Source organism: Dendroctonus ponderosae, unplaced genomic scaffold (genome assembly GCF_020466585.1).
Source record: "Dendroctonus ponderosae isolate FM_Combo_2020 unplaced genomic scaffold, Dpon_F_20191213v2 Dpon_F_20191213_8, whole genome shotgun sequence".
Taxonomy (NCBI): Eukaryota; Metazoa; Arthropoda; class Insecta; order Coleoptera; family Curculionidae; genus Dendroctonus; species Dendroctonus ponderosae.
This window is the reverse complement of record NW_026019016.1, coordinates 11,591,704-11,601,530: the sequence shown is the minus strand read 5'-3', so window position 1 is coordinate 11,601,530 and position 9,827 is coordinate 11,591,704. Positions and strand designations below refer to the sequence as shown.

The 9,827-nt window shown below is 33.3% G+C and overlaps 1 protein-coding gene across 1 annotated transcript in view; it reads right to left on the bottom strand.

Moving 5' to 3' along the window:
* Positions 1-2,542: 2,542 nt before the first annotated feature.
* Positions 2,543-9,827, bottom strand: part of LOC109536093 (G-protein coupled receptor dmsr-1-like) — a 50,614-nt gene continuing 43,329 nt past the window's right edge. The window contains exon 4 of the mRNA XM_019902175.2: positions 2,543-6,053. Coding sequence (XP_019757734.1) covers positions 5,857-6,053 — 197 coding nt within the window. The 3' untranslated portion in view covers positions 2,543-5,856. The remainder of the gene's footprint in view (positions 6,054-9,827) is intronic.

The window sequence follows — 9,827 nt, the reverse complement described above, 5'->3', positions numbered from 1 at the left end:
GGTGGATAGCCCTTGTCAATAATAACAATAATCTGTCAAACTGTGACTTACTTTGAATTTTCTTTCACGAATTTGCGGATCTGCGATTAGTTCAGAGGAAATGCTACAGTAACATAGCAGAAGCTGAAAGAATTCACGCCAGCAAAGGGCGAGGAGAGTGGTTCCAGGAAGATAGTGGACAATAGATGTTCGGGACAATCGATGTCCAGGCACAGAGGAACAAGTATTGGACATAATCGAATTAGGGCCTTCCAGGGGCACTCAGAGCACAATAACTGACACTTTCCCAGGACCAAATAAATACGGGCTACATTCCTACCACGTTTGTACAATACACACAGCACAAGGAGATACAAATGGAGCACGAGTTAATTAACTGAATACGAGAAGCTACTTGATAAGAGTGGATAATAAGGATATGACACAGGCACTAGCTTGCTTGGAGTTAACCATTCAAATGTTTGGTGTTGTATGGATTATTTATGTAAACACCAAACCTCGCAGAATTCGAGGTTATGAGAACAGGTTGACATTTCGAAATAGGTTCCGTCATTCAACGATTCCTGTTGAATTTACCGTTTATCCTTGTCTATCTTATTGTCACTCTCTATTTATCCATGGTTACAGGAATTTTCAATAATTACGAAGCAACAGGTATTTGCGCAATGTTAATTAGGCGGATTGCCTTGAAAAACATTGCTGCCGTATTTCTGATATAGTTTTTTGGAAATTTCTCAGTTTTTAATAACAATTAATTTCTTTTACTAGTTTTTCTGTACTCCTATAACACCGCCAGACAACACCCCCAGAGGAATGACGCCAATTTTGAATCACCTTGTATATTAAAGGCTGAGGCTGAGGCTGAGACTGGTATCTTGTTGGAAAACTTATTGCGTGCTTTTATAGAGGTGCCATGTCCAATGTTCATTTTTTTTAGTGGTATCAACTGTTTTGGGATTCAAATTTATCTGCTTTCATAATTTCAGGACATCTCAAAGTCTAACGCTGTCAAAAGCTTGCGTTAAGTCGAAAAATCACATCAAGGCAATTTTGTTATACTCAAGGGATTTTTGCACTATTCGTCTTAAAATGAATATTGCGTCTATGGTGAATCGGTTTTGTCGAATCGGTTGTTCTTTACTGATGCCAGTCCGTATAGTTTCTTCTGCTGGAATGTGTGCGAATCCCTTGAAAGTGGCGCTCAACAGACTATTACCTATATAATTTTGAGGATCAATTTTTTTGAGAACTGGGACTGTGATGCTTTACTTCCACTGTATATTGTATTAAATAAATTTTGCATTTTGTCCATTATTGCCTCACTCTCATATTTCAGCAGTTCATTATGAATATTATCCAGTCCTGGAAAGCACCAGGACTTTTCAGATAATATACTATACAAGTTTAATTTTTTGTTTTGATATTGTCTGGTTTTGGTCCTCTTTATCTTCGTTGTAATCATTTTCACGTTTCAGTCCTACTATATCATCTATGTGTGTGTCCCCATATAGAGAATGTCACTAATATAGATAATGCTCCTGGCCGCCGTCTTAAGTCCAGGAATCCCATTTGGCAAGATAAGGTACAAACGCATCATGAACCATTTCGTATCAGAGACGTTTGGTACAAATTATTGTTTACATGTTTTGCATCCTCTGTCACACAGGTTAAGACAAAGGTACTCTTCAAAATGAACCGTTTTTATATAAACAAAGTTTTTCCAAATCACTCAGTCAGCAGAGGCGAACTTGTCACTTGGCCTTCTTGTTCTTTTGACTTAAATCTAATGGAATTTTTGCTGGCATTTCGTTCCCAGCAACAAGGAGCCTTTGTTGAATCCACGTATAAAGTTTTTAATTAAATAGTTAAACTATTACTAGTTAACTAATCCCCCATTTCAACTCCGAAAAGCTTTAATTTAATTAAACATTTTTTCTAGAAAACCGTTTACTTTATTGATGCCAAACAAACTCACTTTGTTTTAATATTAAGCTCTCTAAGTGCAAACATTAGAAACTTAAATAATTGCCAAACAAAGTTGAACTTTTTGGGTTACAGTCCGGTTGACTAAAGCAGCAATTTAATTTTTCACAAATATTTTTAGAATAGGTCTTTTTGATACAATTCTAAAAATATGTAATTAATGGTCGTTAAGAGTGCCGGTTTCTCAACTAATCATCTGCTTTCGCCAAGATAAATACCATGTTTGGATCACAAGTTAAAAAAAACATGTTTTTTGAGCTCAAATTTCCACACTTATTAAGAGTGACATTTGTTTAATATCGGCTAATCTAGTAGCTTAATCTCAGAAAAATAACAACACTTTAATGCGTTATAAATTAGAACAAAAGGACATCAACAATTTATCGGTGCACTGCGCTGAGGCAAGTTTAGGAAAGAAAGATGAAATAAGTAGGTAATGAGTTATAAACTTTACTTTTTTTTAGTTATGAAAGTATTGACAAAAGCTTCAGATGTTGGCGATAAGAAAATGTTTTGGATTTCACACCATTTCAAATTGAACCGAAAATAAAACAAACCATTGTAGCTTTCTAGTTGATTTAATAACGCAATTTTACAAATAGTTATAATATTTTATTACAAATTACGTTAAATCACAGCCGATACGAAACCAAGGCAAATCTTGTTACAAATGAAGTAATGTTATTCAACTCTATTAATGGGACGAATCGAAGCTCTAGTACAGCTGGTAAATTTTCGCCTAGTTGTACAAAGCATTTTTTTCATTTCAAAAGTTTATTAAATCTTATAACCAAAGTATTTTACCTGGAATCTACTAAGCTAGATTATCATATTGACAAATAGAGAACACGTTTACAGTGCACATCAAGTCTTCGTACATGTAAATCACTACAGCTTACAACCGCAATATTTAAATTATTAGCTAGACAACGAAATTTGATAATTAATTGCAATAAAAGCAACAAATTAAAAAGGTGAACTATTGAGCGTACTGAGCACATATCAGATTGCGAAGAACAATGAAACTTTTCGCATCATCAGAGCCGTCAAAGGTTTCTCATGTAAGAAAGTACAGATACAGATCTCCGGATGTGCGAATTTCAGCCACCATGAGGACCGATTTCTAGCCTATTAGCTCTCATCAGCTAGTTTTAGCCTGAAAACAACACTCTTAAAACGAGTAGTAGCATTTCGCTAATGTATTTTATATCACTGCGCAATACAGGTTGAAGCAAAGCGGCCACCTCAACAAAAAATACCCAAATATTTCTCATCAAAACTTCCGTCCTTTCTAATATCTATACTATTTACGATTCGACTTTCTGGCGCCACTGGAACTTACTGATTATCTGCCCATACTTATAAGCATTACCGACTGTTTTTTAATATGGTGCACAAGGATATGAACCATCTGGTAACCAAAATATAGCCGATCTCGAAAAGAGTCATTTACATCATGAGAAAACTCAATAACCGATATAGCTGACAAGTGATGCAGCTCGTTGCACCAACTAGCTACGCAGATCATAATGAAAGAGAGCAGTTCTATGAAGACATTGTAAACCCGAAAAAAACATCTGGAAACCCGAAAATTACCATCATGATGGGTGACTTTAATGCGAGGTAGACTTCTTTTTCCATTTTCTTCCAGATTGACCTGTTTTGTTATGTGTATCAGATATTAAAAGTTCTTCAGAAGACTATAGATTTTCTGCTGTAAACTAAACTTTTTATTGTATTGGAAGGTAATTTGCGTCATTTGCAGGTTTTTTCTTCTTCAAATTACACCAGAAAGTAAAACTGTTCTTGAATTCGCAATCCGAATTTTCAAGTTAAAAATAATTTGCACTTGACTTTCACAAATCGACTTTAAATTACAGTCGTTCTGCTGTGAACTGTACTTTACATTGTCATCTAAGGTAATTATTTACATTACAAGTAATCCCTCAATGGTGTTTTCTTGGTAATTATCGTGTTTTGGCAGTTCTGGATTTCGATAATAAAGAGTAACGATAATAATAGTTGTTTAGTTGCGTTTTATTTTGCAGAAATAACTTCTTCTACCATTTTTCGATGCCCGAAAAAAATTGAGGTTTTGGGGAATTTTTGGGCGGTTTGGATCCCGGCAGCATTTCATTTTGTAAAAGTACTCGGCAACCAGGGCTGTATTTTTTCTTTGATAGCATTTACTTACAGATTTGTGTAAAACAGGTAACAGGTAGAACTGATAAATCATTCTCAGTTAGCAATGGGAAAATAACCGCAAGAAATATGTCTTTAGACCTTAATTCTAACCGATTGTTAACAACAGTATATAATATAAATATTTGAATTATAATTTGAATATTGTCAGTACGCCAAGAGTGATGAAAGAAGGCCACTTTAGAGCTAACGGTCCATTTTAACCAAAAAATGATTCGATTGAATTTAGAGATGAGTTTTTTTTGACATTTGGATGCAATTTAATATTACTTTATTTATGATGTACACACCAAGAAAGACACTTTTAAGTGACTACCTCCAAAATACATTTTCTCTGAAACTTTAGACGAAAACTATGTTAATGAAAGTACCATTTTGATTTAAATTCGACGAAATTAAGTTGCTGATGTTAAATGTTTCCATATTAAACATCTTTGGGTTAAGACAAAATTCCAGATCGTTATCTGAATTTCTCTTGCATGCCAGTGTCTGACGAAGTATCTTCATCGATATTTGTGTTTTTTCCTTTGCGTTTTAAGCTTTTAATACAGTTTTTGCCCCCAATTGTTTCCTGCTTTTCATCTTTGCACATCTCATTAAGATCTCAACTCTTTATACTTACGTTAATGTTACCTCTGTAGTTATTCCTTTTCCTATTTGTTTTCAAGTTTTTCCGCTCACCTATTTCTCCACAGGATGCAGAGTATTATTTACACGTTAAACTTAGCTGATGCAACCTAATAGATTCGAAACCGGTCCTGAAGGTGCCTGAGATTACCACACCTAGAGATCTGTGACTCCTAGCATCCATCAATAAATAATATTTCTATAACATGAACAAACTTTTCTGTTTGTTATACTATATTTATATCTCACTCGTTAAGAATAACCCGTAAAAACATGCATCTAAAATACATTTTGGCTAATTGGTAGCCATTGGGCGAAAAACCTAAAAATACCCTAATTAACCCCATAACACGCCATCCGCCAGGTAAAAACCGTCATGTGATAAGATACGGAGAATTATGAGCATTTTTGCTGCGAAAATAAAATTTTTAATATGGAACTCTGTTTGCTGCTGCTCATTTCGGGGCGATAAATGTGGTAAAACCTTACTCATTTAGGGCGTGTTTTTGTATGGAGTTTGAAATGACTAATTTTATGTCTTAGCCATAAACATACCAGTAATTTATCAAGAAGCTTTTCAGTTCACGAAATTTTATTTATGAGTCATAATTAGTTGCCTGATCTGAATTTTTAATGATTGAATTATGATTATTTGTGAGATTTTCCCTTTGGCACGCATCCGTCCACTTTGTGCAGAATCGACGCCAATAAATATATTATTTAATTTCAATATTTGTTTCTTTGTCATTAAACAATAAAATATTTTGTTGAATAATGCGGCTTTGCAATCATTCCAAATGCGTAGCGATATTTAAGCGGCTTTGCCAATTTACCGAAAACATCCCAAGTGTTGCTATTTGCTGAAATTCACGCAATCCTGAAACATGTTTTGAAGGGCTTTTCGTTAACATGCGCTTGTAACGCGATTGACTAAATTTACAAAAGTCACTTCCCTGGCACTTGATATTTCCAATACAATTCAGCAATCTCAGCTGTAGCTGCTGGCCTTATCAATTATTTTTTAAACACTAAAAGCAGTATTTGCTAGACCAACGACACCTTGGTTTCCGCTCTCGTGTCTTCGGCCAATGTGCTTCTGGAACTAGGAGATCGAATCCAGCCCAAAAATTTCTTCAGGTGGAACATTTCCTGGAACGTTGATCGGAATTGTCTGGACATTGTGCAGTAAAGGATGAAATTAATTGAGGAGTTGATAAGGGCCATTATGTCCATGACATCACCTTGAAAAAATCAAAGAATTTGATTAGCCATTAAACGAAACTAGTCGAAAAAATAATTGAATGATTTTATATGAGAAAACTCTCAAACTCATATGTAGGGTGTGCAAAATTTTTCAGTTTTATGAGTTATGCACGTTATGAGCTGTATTTTTTAGCAGAGAAAAATTGCATTTTAATTTTTCCTTTGTTATTGACATACAGGGTAAACCTGCATCTTTTACCTCTATCACTAGAAACATTGAAAAATGTAGATGCATTTTTATGCAATGCAATGCAATAGATAAGCCTAATATATATAATAAAATAGAGCATAAGCAAGAAAATAAGTGGAGCGTCCCGAAAAAGTTGGACTTGTTTTTTTTTAAATTAAACACCCTGTATATTTTGGTACCATTAGAGAGCAATGACAAAAACATTTGCACATCCCATAATTTCCAAAAGTTTACATTTCCAGCATAACGAGTATTTATTTTAAAGATGGATAGGTACCGATGGACCAATTCGATGGCCTCCTCGTTCCACGGATTTAACTCTCTTATATTTTTTCCTATGGCGATTTAAAAAAAACGTATATTCATATTACGTTATAATTTAAAAAGACTTCTAAAAAGCTGTCTATGAGGAATTACCTCCCATTTACATGATCAACGCTGTAAAGTCTGTGAAACTTTTATTGCAACACAACAGACAACATAATAAAAGTTTGTTTTGGATTTGCATGACTCTTCCTGTTTTCTTGTTGAGAATTCAGCCTTTTCAATCTTTTCGTCGATTTTTGTCTGTTTTTTCGATTAAATAATAAAACACAAATAAAATAGAAAAATTATATTGTTGCATGAGTGTTATTGCTTTTACCGGGAAATAATTATTCTTTGACAACTTTTGTGATTTAAAATTAAAATTTAACGATTTCTGATTTTACTTTCAGGCATTAATACTCCTGTTTCTGGAACAGAAATAAAAATTTTTGCTGTGTAGTCTTCAATTTTTGTAAGTTCTAATTTGTTGCTTGTGTTGATTAATTGTTGTTTCTTTGTTAAATTTTTATTATATCTTATGTTTATATAAAACTATTTTAAATCCTCCAATAACCGTTTGATTTTTCCCAGGAACTACTGCTTGCAAACCATATCGAGAAATTTGGATCTTTGTTAGAACTTCTTCCTAGTTAGATAAAAATTTGTATAATTGCTATCAAAGCTACTAAAAAAGACTTATACAATACTTACAAGTATGTTTACGCTTATGGTTGAACTCGGGAAGAGCAGGATACATACAATTTACATGGTGTATTATCGAAAATGATTAAAAATGTATTATTTTTAATGGAATTATTAAATTCAAATATTATTAGTTAAAAATATGTATTTATATTTTGTGTACCTACACTTCCAGGACAAAAGATCTTAAAGTAAAGATGAACTCAACAATGTTTCAGTTTAACCCTGTATCTTATTTACAAATTAACTAAATGACAATAAAAACGCACCATTTTTTTCCTAAAAAATAGAAAAGACAAATTTTGGTCCTTCTGCACTTGATCATCTCAGCTCAAACTAGTTAAAGCGGCGGCATAATATAAATGGTTTTTTAATACCCCACTTTTAAATTCTTTATAGTAACTAAAGAAATCAGCTTGTAGGGCCATTAAGCTTTTAACTGCGGATTAATTTTTCTACACTAAATTTCGTTACCGCAATCTAGCTGAGAAAGCGCCTTTCCAAGCGTCTAGGTTATTGAGAGATTAAAATTGCATAATTGCATTCAACGAAAATCGAATACTGCAGTTATAAATTTTATTTTTAGCCTTTAAACCGTTTCCGTTGATTTGAAATGTAAATTAAAGTATCATGAATACACTTCAAACTAAATGCAAGACTACAATTGCATTCTAGATCAGCGCATACAACGATACATTCCAAAACTCCTTTATTTTCCTTCAAGTAGATCCGTTTCGATAATTTTCAGGACAATTTCAAAGGGCAGAAAAAATTATACAAAGTTAATCAGGAAACCCATCCATGGCAAATTTCCTTTACTCCATTAGGGATATTCCCGATTTACTGAGAAAAGTCCCGTATTTTGAACCGTTTTCGATTGGATTTAGGTAGAGCTTTTTCAACCCACGCTGGGCATTATAAATTTAAAAAAGTGCTTTTTGGCCTAAGGATATCCTGATGTCCATTTCAAAATGGTATAAAAAGTTCTAATGTGTATTTTCATAGACGATGGCTGGATAATTTGATGAGAAATTTCTAACTCGTTCAGTGTTTCTTGAAAAATCATTTGAAGCGCACAGATAACATTTAAAAAAATATTTATAGTAAATAATAAGCATTATAAAAAATAAGTCGCTTAAAAGTTGTGCAGGCCTCTGAGCAATATTTCCTTGCCTCAGCAAATTCTGCTGCCTGTTTATGCGATTTGGGGCTTGAATTAATTTATTAAAATCAGCCAACTAAAAATTAATTAATGAAAGCTTTGTGCCGAAAAGTCTGCTTTGAACCAGTATATCAAAACAGCAATTTAAGCAGTAACACAGATGCACTTTTGCAAATCGGTATAAATTCTATTGAAACAAAATAATTAATTTAGTTCGAATAGTTTAGTTTAGTTTAGTTTAGAAACCGAATTCTGGAAGAACACAAGCGGATCAAATGTAATGAAATGCAAATCTGTGGCAGAAACCGTTGAAAATACTAGACGCTTATTATTAGCTATATTTGAGCATTATTATTAATGCTCAAATAAACATACAATGCGATCCGATGACAGTAAATTAAAAGCAAGTCTAAAAATTTGTATGTAAATTTACATAAGAAATCACAAAATATTACTCTTTTTATTGAAGCAAAATTGCAAAAAATTATTTAAAGAAGGAAAAGCATTAAAAGAAACCTTAGCAATTGTTCATAAATATAACTGACCAATTAGAGCAAATAAAAGATACTTACATAGAAATGTTCCTTCATACAAGATTTTTCTCTTTAAACTTAATTACCTTCTGCTCTAGTCTTTTTTCCAACTTTCAGATTAGAACATGAGTAGCCATGAAAAATCCAATTACATCCGAGAACGTATTTTATTGCCATGAACTTAGACACTAGGGAAACAGTTACTTTTAATGCTACATAAAGAGAGTCTTGTCCAAAATAAAAAAGAGATAAAAAGAGAAAATTCAAAATAATCTAAAAAACAAGGTCATTCGTAGGCCGCATTGCCAGACTAAGAATAAGTGAATTCTCATATTAGCGATCGAAAAAATATACCGCAAAGGAAACGATGCCACCAAATCGAAAAGTTGGTTTGACTACTTTGGTTTAGGATAAGTTTTCTATACTCTTTTCAAATAGCCCAAGCCATATAATTTCAAGCCTCATTTGCTTGGATCTGAGGGCTTCATCCTAATGTAGAAGTTTCAGATGGGGCAATTACATTTTATGAACTTTTCCTTCATGGCTATGTACTTACTATTTTAGTATCTGTGTGACAGTGAGTTTACACCGTTTATTTTAACACATGCTTGAGTTTAATCGCCGCTCGATAGCAGTGGATTGACTAAAACTGCGAATTGCGTTTTGGAAAATCCATCTTCACGCTGGGACATTATTAGACTATTTTCTGAATATTCTGCAAAGAATTCCAGAAAGCCCATTAAATCCTAGAGAAATATTGCGGACTAACCGGAAAATGTTGCTGGTTCTCTCATGTGCCCATAATTATTAAAGTGGTGTAAGTCTTATATTTATTTTTTTTTGTATTGTCTAACAATGT